Here is a 12115-nt window from a genome sequence, read left to right as displayed (position 1 = left end):
GGTGAGAAGGCCAGCTTGTTCCTAGCTGAGACCATTCTGGAACACTGTACTACTTTTAACTAGGTAGGATCATTGGAATTGGGCTGGCAGGAGACGTCTTCCTGGAAGGAATACGTAAGAAAGACTTGTGAATCACGTGTCTATCAATGGGTCATAAACAGGCTCAAAAACTCTTGGTTCCCTTCAGAGTAGGCTATATCCCGTTAACAAGTCATATTATGACTTTGCATACTCTCTTTTTTTTAAATTAATTTTTGCTGCATTGGGTCTTCATTGCTGCACGTGGGCTTTCTCTAGTTGTGGCAAGCAGGGGCTACTCTTTATTGCAGTGTGCAGGCTTCACATTCTCTTGTGGAGCACGTGCTCTAGGCATGTGGGCTTCAGTAGTTGTGGCACATGGGCTCAGTAGTTGTGGCTCATGGGCTTAGTTGCTCCATGACATGTGGAATCTTCCAGGACAGGGATTGAACCTGTGTCCCCTGCATTGGCAGGTGGATTCTTAACCACTGTGCCACTCTGCATACTCTCTTCAAATGGAATCAGGGAGGTCAGTCCTGGGGCAAATTACTTTATGTACTGAATTTCTGATGGCAGTCATTGACTCATGAGGGCTTCCTTCATGACCACCTGTTCAGTACTGCTATCCTGTCCTTCCAGATCGTCCTGTGGGGCCGGACTGAGAAATGCCTGAAGGAGACGACGGAGGAGATTCGGCAGATGGGCACTGAGTGCCACTACTTCATCTGCGACGTGGGCAACCGGGAGGAGGTGTACCAGACGGCTAAAGCTGTCCGGGAGAAGGTAAGCAACCTGGCAGGGTCTGGCCTTAGCTCTGCCCAACCTGGGGGAATGCTGGCCGAAGTGAACATTCTCACGTGACCTGGGAGAGAGCTTTGCTTATGGCAGAATGGCTGTTTTCAGGGCGTCTTGGAGGGCTTTCTATGAAGCTGACCCAAGTTGTGTGTGTGTGTGTGTGTGTGTGCGCGCGCACATGTGTGTTGCAGGGGGCAGGGACTAGGGGGCATAGGTTGATTACATAACAGGACTGATCACCTGTTGTCCCCTTTGAAAGTTTAGATCTTGTAAGTTTCTGTGCTAGACCCTGGGGGACAAATGTCCCCTTGCCCTCTGGGAAAAATCCCCCCAACTCCAGCCATCTATTTAGACCGAGTGCATCAGTGAGCTCCAAGAGAGCAGAAACCACCCTGTTACATACCTGGCACATGGCAAATGTTAACTATTTTTGTGTCACAATAACCTCATTTATTATAGATGTGCTCTGTGCCCAGTACCTTAAGTGCCATAAATTATTTCCTTTTTCTGCTCTTTTTGTTGTTGTTGTTGTTTTGTTTTTTGGCCGCACTGTACAGCTTGTGGGATCTTAGCTCCCCGACCAGGGGTTGAACCCTGGCCCTCGACAGTGAAAGCACTGAATCCTAACCACTGGACAGCCAGGGATTCCCAGCCATACGCTATTTCTGATCCTCAGAACAACTCTGCTGTGGTTATTAGCCCCATGTTACACATCAAGACTGATGCTCAGAGAGGTGATGTGACAGCCCAAGGCCAGGTCCCTCCCTCCAGGTGCAGGCCACTGAGGCTGGCTGCCCTAACAGCCCTGTGGCCCCCTCTTGCCCACAGGTGGGCGACATCACCATCCTGGTGAACAACGCCGCCGTGGTCCACGGGAAGAGCCTGATGGACAGCGACGATGACGCCCTTCTCAAGTCCCAGCACATCAACACCCTGGGCCAGTTCTGGGTAAGGTTGTCCTGAGCCACAGCCAGCCCTGGGCATGTCAGTGACATGTTCCTTCCCTCCAGGGATCCTGGGAGCTGTAGGGCAGTGGGGAGAGGCTCGCCAGGGCTTGGGCTCAGGCCAGGGGGGATGTCCTAGGACAGGGTGGCCGGACAAGATGGACGACCAGCTGCCCCAGGAGGCATCTGGACTTTCTGAAATGGGGGGCTCGGTGACCTTGGGCCCCACCCCTCCCATCCCAGGAAAGCCTGGTCGCTGGTGTAGTGCATGTGTCCAGGCTGGTCGTGGGGGAGCTGTTGGAAGCTGCAGCTGCTGCACGCTGACCTCCCCTCCCACTCTCAGACGACCAAGGCCTTCTTGCCGCGGATGCTGGAGCTGCAGAATGGCCACATCGTGTGTCTCAACTCTGTGCTGGCGCTCTCTGCCATCCCCGGCGCCATCGACTACTGCACGTCCAAAGCCTCAGCCTTCGCCTTCATGGAGAGCCTGACCCTGGGGCTGCTGGACTGTCCCGGCGTGAGCGCCACCACCGTGCTGCCCTTCCACACCAGCACCGAGATGTTCCAGGGCATGAGGGTCAGGTCAGTGGCAGGGGACCCTCCCCCCTCCCCGAGCCAAGTCCCTCCAGCAAATGGGACCAGAGGACTCGTTATACACAGAGAGACAAAATTTTAACATAAGCCAGAAGCCCTTTCTCTCTGGCTTTTTGGTCTCATACCTGATTCTCCATCTGCAAGGCAGTCAGGTTCTGTAGTCCTTTAGGGTCCTGCTTCTCAGGTCAGGGGGCTTGTTCAGACCCATGCGGAATGCATGCAGTGGAATAGTACACAGCTATAACCAGGGAACAAAGTATCGATTACGTGAACAATTTGGATGAATCTCAAAAGCACTATGTTGTGTGAAAGAAACCAGAGACACAAGAGTGCATTCTGCATGATTCCATGTGCCTGAAGTTCTAGAAAGAGGCAAAACTGGGCCGAGGTGATAGAAATCAGAACAATGGCCACCGCTAGAGGAGTGGGACATAGCCTGGCAGGGAGCACCAGGGAACCTCTAGGCTTTTAGAAATGTTCTTTTTTCTTGATTTGAGTGGGGGGGTTACATAGGTAAAAATTGATCGTGGTGGACACTTAAGATTTATGCCTTTTATTGTATGAAAATTATAGCTTAGTTTATTTTTAAAATTTTATTACTTATTGATTTTTATTTTTATTTTTAGCTGTATTGGGTCTTCGTTGCTAGGCACAGGCTTTCTCTAGTTGTGGCGATTGGGGGCTACTCTTCATTGTGGTGCACGGTCTTCTCATTGCAGTGGCTTTCTTGTTGGGGAGCACGGGCTCTAGGCATGCAGCCTTCAGTAGTTGTGGTGCACGGGCTCAGTAGTTGTAGCACAAGGGCTTAGTTGCTCCGCGGCATGTGGGATCTTCCCAGACCAAGGACCAAACTCATGTCCCCTGCATTGGCAGGTGGGTTTTTAACCACTGCACCACCAGGGAAGTCCTATAGCTTAGTTTAAAGAAATACTGAAGCCCAACCATCCCTCCTCCAGGCCAGTTAAATCAACGGGAAAGGGAACCACTAGTTTAGAGCTTGTGCTTTGGAGCCAGGCTCCTGCTGGGGGTGGTGGGGGGAGCCACCTTGATTCTGATTAGTTCCCACTCTGGCCTCTGATGCTAATCTGTAGAATGGGATGATGGGACTGTCTACCCCTAGGGTTCTGTGATAGGGTCTAGCATGCAACACCGTATATGCTACCTGGTAAGTGCCCAGTAAACGGTGCTATAATGATGTGCACTTGTGAAGGGGCGTAAGGTTATAGGTAAATGAAAATGGGGAATCATCCAAAAACTATTTTCCTTGTTTTCTGCAATGCAACATATAATGGTAATTTTGTCTTCTAAACGATATGCATCAGCTTCTTCCAGACTTGAGGATGGCATGGAAGGGTCATCATGAGAATGTCATGAGATAGTGGAAGGCATGTGGCCTAGTGCATCCCGTGTGGGAGTCACTCAGGACACCTTAGTGATTATCACTGAGTCTGGTTTTGCTGGCCAAGAGTCAAAACACCTGGTTTTGCAGACTCACAGACATAGAGGACAGACGGTGGTTGCTGGGGGAGCGGGGAGTGGGAGAGGGAGGAGGTGGGCAGGGGAGGGAAGTAATGGGAGTTTGGGATTAACAGAGGCAAGCTATCATATATAAGATGGATAAACAACAAGGTCCTACTATATAGCACAGGGAACGATATTCAATATCCTGTGACAAACCATAATGGGAAAGAATATGAAAAAGAATGATGATATAAATACATATATATATATGTATATATATATATATATATACATATATATATAAAAAACTGAGTCACTTAGCTGTACAGAAGAAATTCACACAACATTGTAAATCAACTATACTTCAATAAAATAAAATTTAAAAAAACACCTGGTTTGGAATCACACCTCAGCTGCAGTACAGTGGCGAAATCTTGAACCAGTTTTGTTATTGCCCTGAGCTTCTGAGCTTTGCTTTTCTCATCTGTCAAACAGTGGAAATAATACTTACCTCGTAGAATTATCAGGCAAATTAGAAATAACACAGGTAACGTATCTAGTGCAAAGCCCGGAGCACACGAGATGCTCAGTAACGAACTGCTCCTTTCACTGTTTTTACTAACCACAAACATCTTCATAAGTGCATATATTGTTAATCTTCCTAGCAGACTTCAGTTGTCATAGATGTATATATTTCCACCTGACTAATATGCAGATTATCATAGATTCTGAATTTAGAGGAGGCTGGATTAATGACTATTAATGTTCCATGTTGATTTTCTCCCCTCGTGATGTCTTGGTTTGGTTTCTTTTCATCCGGGCATACAGGAGGTGCTCAATAAATGCATATTGGATGGAAGTGCAGCAGTGGCGACCCATGGTTCTAATTGGGCGCCCTGAGTACAGAAGTGGGTGGGACAGTCACAGACCTCACATCCCTGTGCCTGTTTCTCCTTCTAGCGTAGTTTCCTCTCCATCACTTTATGAAGGAAATCCAAGGCCCCTCCCAGATCGTTTTTCCACAGTGGTTTAGGATGTGGGCCCAAACTACAGGGGGCCTAATCCCAGCTCTGTGTGACCTTGCGCAAGTTACTTAGCTTTCCTGTGCCTCAGTTTCCTCGTCTATAAGAAGGGATTGATAATCATACCCCTACTTCACAGGCTAGATGAGCTCCCGTGTGTGAATCAACTAGCTGGCTGACAAGTAGTAAACACTAGGTGAAGGTTAGTTACCTGTGGATTGCAGGTGAGCTCCAAGGGTTTGTGAGAAGAGCAGTAAAAGGCTGATTGGTACCTAACTGACTCCCATTTCCTGAAAGAAACAAAGAAAAAAAGAAAGAGAAAGGAAGGAAAGAAGGAAGGAAAGAAGGAAGGAAGGAAGGGCGAGCATTGGCTTCCTCTCCAACCATGCTTAGCAGCTTCCCAGGGTTGAGGGTGGGAGACAGATATTTAGGACAAAATTGATGGGGTTTCTGGCAAGAGTGGCTATATAGGCGGGTGCTGGTTTTTGTAAATTGCTATTTACTGATCTTCTTCTATATTTGAGCCACACCAGACACTTTACAAACACTGCCACAGTTGGCCTTCTGCAACCCTGTGGGAGCTCTTATCCCCATTTCCCAGATGAGAGAACTGAGGCTCTAAGAAGCACAGTTACTTGCCCAAGGCCACACAGATAGAACTTGGCTGAGCATGCTCTTCCAAGGGGTTTGTGCAGCCTCCGTGGGAGTTCATAGCCCTGCCAGTTCCCCAGGTACCCATCCCACACACCACGGCGGGAAACGAGAAAGCCACACCAGCGGGCGTGTGTGAGGCATCCCTTCTGTCAGGTTCTCCCGCAGGGATTTTACCAGGAAAGGCCCCCCGAACCCACAGAGCTTGGTCTGTGCATCCTGTCTTTCCATCCCCCCAGCAGCAGCACTGGCCCAGATGGGGGCTGGAAACCCACCCTGTCCACCGTGACTAAGGGGTTCCAGCATCGTGAGCCGCAGGACCCTGAGGCCGGCACTTCCAGTGTGCAAGGTCGCGGGCGTCTTAGCAGCACATCGTGGTGGCAAAGGAAGCACAGGGTTGGGGGTGAGCTCCGTGGACTCTCGGAGGCTAGACAAGCCCACACTGGGGGCCCTGGAGTTGCCTTTTTCTCAGGGTGACATCAGCCCTAGGTGACTTATCACCCTCAGTCCTCCTGGTGCTGGAGCAGCTCACCAGCCCGTTGTGAGATTGAGGTCAGAACCAGCAGCATCAGCCCTGCGCCTATAGGCCCAGGAGCGGTGGACAAGCACCGCTTGTCCAAGGAGGGCAGAGACAGAGCACTAGCCTGGGACTCCCGCAGGCCTGGTTTGAATCCCCCACCCCCCCACCTCCCACCTCCCCAGAGCCTCAGCTGCCTTCTCTGTCAGTTGGAGCAAATGATGCCTGTTGGTCACTCAGCACAGGCCTGGCGCTTAGGGAGCATCATCACTGTACGGGTCTCAGGTCAGATGCCTCTGAACAGGCACGAGAAACCCCCGATGTTTCCTTACTTATCCATTCACTCATGTGTCCATCAACCCCATGGAAACACCCTGTAGATGTCTGAACGAATCGATGCGTGAATCCTTCAATCAAGGAATAAGTGAGTGAACCAGCAAGACAGGCAGAGAAGGGCAACCCCGGCAGAGCCCCTGCCTCTGCAAAGGGTGGGCAGGACACACGTCGCTCAGGGTCCATCCCTTCAGCAAGCATTTATTGAGCATCTGCTATATCCCGGACATGGCACACAGGACACACAGCAGGGAGCAAGACCCACCAGACCTCTGCCCTTGGGGAACTCACGGGCTGATGGGGGAGACAGGCCATTCGCAGGAAACAAATGGGCGGACAAGGCCATTCATTCAGTCAAGGTGCTTACCAGGGGGACGAGATCAGAGGACACTCTGAGCGGACGGGAGGAGGGAGCCCGGCTGACAGGACGGCTGAGATGGGAAAGATCTTAAGTGACAGGATTGGCCAGGATCCGTGGGGCAGAGTGAGAAGGAGGAGAGGTGGGGCCCAGAGAGGATAGGGCTGAAGACAGCGTGCAGGGGCCCTGGAAGGGCTTGAGCAGGGCAGTGATAGGATGTGAGTGAGGTTTTGGGGGACCCCTCTGTAGTGCTCTGAGAACAGATCCCTGGATGGATGGGTGGGCTTAGAAGCCCTCAATTCTCAAGGGGAGACTCGCTGGGAGGAGTGAGGGGATAAGGAACTCCTGACTGGTCCAGGGCAGCAGGAGAGCAGGAAGAGTGTTCCAAACGGGTCTCAAGTCTCCCACACAGGAGAAGCCAAAGGGACGACCCTGACATGTGAGCCACAGGGGTTTTCAGCAGAAGCGCTGGCTTCTCGGGGGAAACCCACCCTTTCTCCTCCTGCGTGCAGGTTCCCCAACCTCTTCCCCCCGCTGAAGCCGGAGACGGTGGCCAGGAGGACGGTGGAAGCCGTGCAGCTCAACCAGGCCCTCCTGCTGCTCCCGTGGACCATGCACGCCCTCATTATCTTGAAAAGGTACATGGCTCAGGGAGGAAGCTCTGGGTCAGGCTCACACCGGCCATTTCCCCTTCTCCCAGGGGACCCCGGTGGGGACGAGGCCTCAGGCAAGAGGAAGTACCCATGTGATCAATTAGTCATGTCTGCTGTGGGCATGGAAAGCAGAGCGGTGCCATGTTGCCATGGAATTACTAGCCTTACTACAGAGCAGCAGTTCTCAAACTTGTTGGTCTCAGTACCCCTTTACAAGCTTAAAAATTACTGAAGAACCCAAAGTGCTTTTATTTATGTGAGTTGTATCTATTGTATTAGAAATTAGGACTGAGAAAAAGTTTATAGGGTTTATACATTTAATCATTTATAAATAGCAATAACGAACCCATTCAGTGTTAACATAAATATTTTTGTGAAAAGTAAGCATGTTTTCAAAAAAAAAAAAGAATGTAGTAAGAAGAATGGCATTGTTTTACATTTTTGCAAAGCTCTTTATTATCTGACTTAATTGAAGACAAGTGGATGCTCATATCTGCTTCTGATTTTAATCTGTTGTGATGTCACATGTCATGTAGCCTCTGGGAAACTCAACTGAACACCCTAGAGGGAATGAGAATTAAAAAGGCAAATCCTAACAGTATTATAATAAAAATAATTTGACTTCTCAGACAGACCCCTGAAGAGATCTCAGGTACCCCCAAGGGTTCCTGGGCCACACTTTGAGAACTGCTATTCTAGAGAGTGAATCTTGGCCCTAGCCTTCAGGAAGTTTAATTTAATGGGGAAGATGGGGGCTTCCCTAGAGGTCCAGTGGTTGACTCTGCTCTTCCATTGCAGGGGGCACGGGTTCAGTCCCTGGTTGGGGAACTAGGATCCCACATGCCGTGTGGCATGGCCAAAAATAAAATAAAATAGAGTAAAATTTAAAAAATAAACATCAATTAATGGGGAAGACAGGGGTCTCCTTGCCAAAGGCTGGGAATTCACAGAAACATCCCTGGTGAGATTTACCAGGGCAGACCACCTTGGGGGGTAGGCTTTACAGAGGAGACCATCTTCCTCCAGAATTTGCCCAGCATCACACTCCCCAGAACTTTCCAGACTCTGGGCAACAAACCCTTCCCATCCCAGTCCCACACTGAAGGGGCCATTGCAGCTTCCCCACTAAGCATGGTGTTCACAGGCCTCTCATGCTGCAGAGAGAGCTTCGACTCTGACCTGAAAGGCCTTTTTGGGAAGTGAAGCACCCAAGTGCCTTTGTCAGATGTCACCCCCAGGAAACCAGGTTCCCCTCCGGCTGCTGTGGACACGGTGGGCAGCTGAGGAGCCGCTCTAACAGCGGGCACGATTCCTCAGGACCGCGGGACACATCAGTCCGTCCCTCCTCCTCCAAACTCAAAGCCCCTTCAGCAACACAGGGTGGGCACAGGGGCAGGGGGCTCAGGGCATTCGGGCCACACCTCAGCCTCCGCCAGTCCATCCTGACCGTTGCTCTGAGATGCTCCTTGGCAGCCTCCATGAGCCTTAGAAGAGCAGGGACTTGGGTCCTCACCAAAGCCGAGCTGATTGTCCACCTCAGGGAGCTTCTTAGAAGCCTTTGGGGACATTCTAGAAAAAAAACGAGTTTGTCTAGAACACCTCAGCACTCTCCACAGTAAGCCCCCAGCCTACATTTCCTGTTCTACCCCCCTCTACTTTCCCATAAGAAGCAGAGGCCAGCTCCTCCCCAGTCCCTGCACTGCACCCCCTTTCACCTTCCCCGAGAGAAATCTTCACAGGCTCAGCTCTATTGCCGCCGCCTCCAGGAAGCCTGGCAGATTGCTCCAGCTGGAGGTGAGGCTTTCCCATCTTGCAACTAGAATGGGTCGGGGCCCTTCAATTTGATTCAACAGCTGAACTGAGGGTGTCTCTATGCCGGGCCCTGTGCTAGGTGCTGGCATCGGAGATGAAATATCTACCACAGAGGCACCTATGGGCTTGACAACTAAACAGCAAGCATAATTCCAGTGCTTGTTGGGGAAGCACAGGGCTAAGGGGAGCCCCAGGAGAGACCTAGGGGTGAGTCTGGGACGTTTCCCACAAGAAGCAGGAGATTGTGTCATGCTAAAGAACACGGCCTGAAGGTATATGGAGGAACATAAAGGATGAGAAGTAAAACCTAAGGTCCCAGCTATCATAAAACATCACTGTGGAATGGAGCAAGCTTGGCTGAGAATCTTGAGGTGGCAGGTAGGACAGATTTTTGGTATCAACTCTGTCATGAGCGCAGTGTGGCTGCTTCATAAATAAGTTAACACGTGGGGAAAAAAAAGAGGTGAAACCCAGTACCTAACGCCTCAGCCCCACACAGTAAATATTTGTTGAATAAGTGGCATTTGGAGTTAATTGATCTCTGAGATAATTATCTACAGTGCTAAGAAGGTGGCTTTGAAAGTTTGTTTGTACCACCCACCCTGCATCTTGTTTGTTTTTTTTAATTTATTTTGGTTTTTTTTATGGACTGGTTGGCTGCGTTGGGTCTTGGTTGCTCCACACGAGCTTTCTCTAGTTGCAGCGAGTGGGGGCTACTCTTCATTGTGGTGCGGGCTTCTCATTGCAGTGGCTTCTCTTGTTGTGGAGCATGGGCTCTAGGTTTGTGAGCTTCAGTAGTTGTGGCTCAAGGGCTCTAGAGCACAGGCTCAGTAGTTGTGACCCACGGGCTTAGTTGCTCCATGGCATGTGGGATCTTCCCAGACCAGGGCTCCAACCTGTGTCCCCTGCATTGGCAGGCGGATTCTTAACCACTGCGCCACCAGGGAAGTACCCCACCCTTGATCTTGTAAACAGCTATTTATCTACTTACTTGGAAGCCCTTCCTCCATGGAGGGGTGGCTAGGTGTGGCTTGTGGGGGGAGCTGGTGTGTGTTGGAGAGAGAAGCGGGGAGAGCTTATGGGAACCATCACTCTTGTGTGGCTACCAGTAACTTGGCCGCTGTTCCCCTCACTGACCATCTTCTCTTTTCCCTCCCCACGCCCCCCAGCATACTCCCACAGGCTGCCCTCGAGGAGATCCACAAATTCTCAGGAACCTACACCTGCATGAACACTTTCAAAGGACGGACATAAAGGCAGGACGTAGAGACAGGCTCGAAAGCCGCGGAACCTGAGGGGGCCTGGGCACCTGGGAACAACGCCCATGTGCCTGTCCCTTGGCACACTTCTGCTGGGTGAGCAGGACTGCTCCTGTGCTGGGGAAGAATCTGGCTGCCCCCCCAGGCCAGCCCCAGGACTTTGCACAGGACTGATGGGCGTAACTCTGACCCCCATGGGGAGGCAAGAAACCTGCCAGCAGCTGCCTTGACACTTTTGTACATTTCTGATTCTGTAGAGTTTATCGTTAAATTGCTTTTCAAGTCTAACCAAGTGCATAGACTTCTCAAGTCGGCAATGTGCATAGACTATTTCTGTGCCCACACGCTCCTCCTTCCCCTCAAAATCCACTCATCCTCAGCTTGTGCAAACTGGTTGAATGGCAGGAATACAAAATAAAGAGAAATGGCTTTTGCGAGTTCCTTTGTTGAAACCCTTGACCTCTGGTCCTTAGTGGGCAGTGGGGAGGGGACGAGTCCCAACCACAACACCCCATCCTTTGAGAGAGAATTGGTCTGCTCGGGGTCCCCAGCTGCCGGGAGTGGAGAAGGCAAGAAGAAGGCAGAGATCAGGAGAGAAACTGGGGGGTACATGGTTCCTGGCCAGCTCTGCCAGGCCCCGCCCAACAGCCATGGGGTGGGGGTCACTTTGCCTTCCTACCTGCATCCCTGGTAGGACCATCATGAACCAGTCTGCAGAGACCTGCCCTCTGCCCTACCACAGCCCCACCAGCTACCAGGCCACCAACTCAGGAGAGCAGAATCAGGCTTTATCGAGCTCCTACTGTCTACCTACCTTGTGCTGGGTGTTGAGAGGGGAATATTGCTGAGAAGCCCAAACCCTGAAGAGCACCAGCACAACAAGGCCAGTGCTAAGGGGGTGCTAGGGGCCCCCCGGGCCAGATTTGATTGCAGGGGGTAGAAGTGAAATCGCAGAGGAGAACAGGAGGTCTGGAATGGTAGAGGGGATTAACATGGGCTCATTAAATGGGAAAAATGACAGCAAGGAGATGTGGGGAGAGATGCCCCAGGGTTCCTTTGGTGTGCACTCTCTCCTGCTGCAGCAAGCTTAATAAACCTGACCTTGGGCCAGGGGAAAGGTGGACAATGGAATCTCATCTAAGGCACCTCCGTCCACACAGCTCTTGCAGGTGAGTGGCAGGGTGGGGGAGGGGAGTGGCGGTGGTTCCAGGAGACGATGGAGAAGACCACAGGCACAAAGTCAATGGAGAAGCTTGCTGGAGCAGGGGAGGATGCAAAGCCTGCCCTTCACACAACTCACGTGAGAGGAAGAGCAGTCTTGCAGCTCAGCTGGTCGTCAGTCTGTGGGCAGAGATGCCAAGTCACGATTACGCCTACTGTTTATTGAGCGCCTACCGAGTAGCCGCCAAGCCTCGAAGCTTAACATCTTAACTGTTATTTATCCACTGCACCTAGCAGTAGCCGAAGACAAAAGTCAGCTCTTGGGAACCCCTTTGAAGACTTCCAAGAGCTACAAGGTGTACCAGACAAAATAGGATCCCTAGGTGTCCATGGCTTCCAACAATGGAGCTTGTGTTACGATTGCCACCTGTCCTTGGAGGGTGGCTGCAGCTCTGCTCTGTGTCCTCTTCACTCTGGGGCCCCAGCTGACAGAGGAGCCACCCTCTGGGATGATGTCATCTTGGGGCAGAAGTACAC

At 51.2% G+C, this 12115-nt stretch overlaps 1 protein-coding gene across 10 annotated transcripts in view; it reads left to right on the top strand.

The window, feature by feature from the left end:
- The window catches only part of DHRS3 (dehydrogenase/reductase 3), a 42707-nt gene extending 31853 nt beyond the window's left edge, over window positions 1–10854 (top strand). For 7 of the 10 annotated variants that reach the window (XM_057696745.1, XM_057696780.1, XM_057696762.1 and 4 more), the window contains exons 3-8: window positions 658–801; window positions 1642–1761; window positions 2101–2339; window positions 7206–7331; window positions 9014–9140; window positions 10328–10854. In XM_057696745.1, coding sequence (XP_057552728.1) covers window positions 658–801; window positions 1642–1761; window positions 2101–2339; window positions 7206–7331; window positions 9014–9140; window positions 10328–10453 — 882 coding nt within the window. In that variant the 3' untranslated portion in view covers window positions 10454–10854. The remainder of the gene's footprint in view (window positions 1–657; window positions 802–1641; window positions 1762–2100; window positions 2340–7205; window positions 7332–9013; window positions 9141–10327) is intronic. The other 3 variants (XM_057696737.1, XM_057696787.1, XM_057696719.1) reach the window with 2 other exon arrangements.
- Window positions 10855–12115: the final 1261 nt, after the last annotated feature.

Source organism: Hippopotamus amphibius, chromosome 1 (assembly GCF_030028045.1).
Source record: "Hippopotamus amphibius kiboko isolate mHipAmp2 chromosome 1, mHipAmp2.hap2, whole genome shotgun sequence".
NCBI classification, from domain to species: domain Eukaryota; kingdom Metazoa; phylum Chordata; class Mammalia; order Artiodactyla; family Hippopotamidae; genus Hippopotamus; species Hippopotamus amphibius.
Note: the sequence above shows the minus strand (reverse complement) of the source record. Positions and strands in the feature narration are given on the sequence as shown.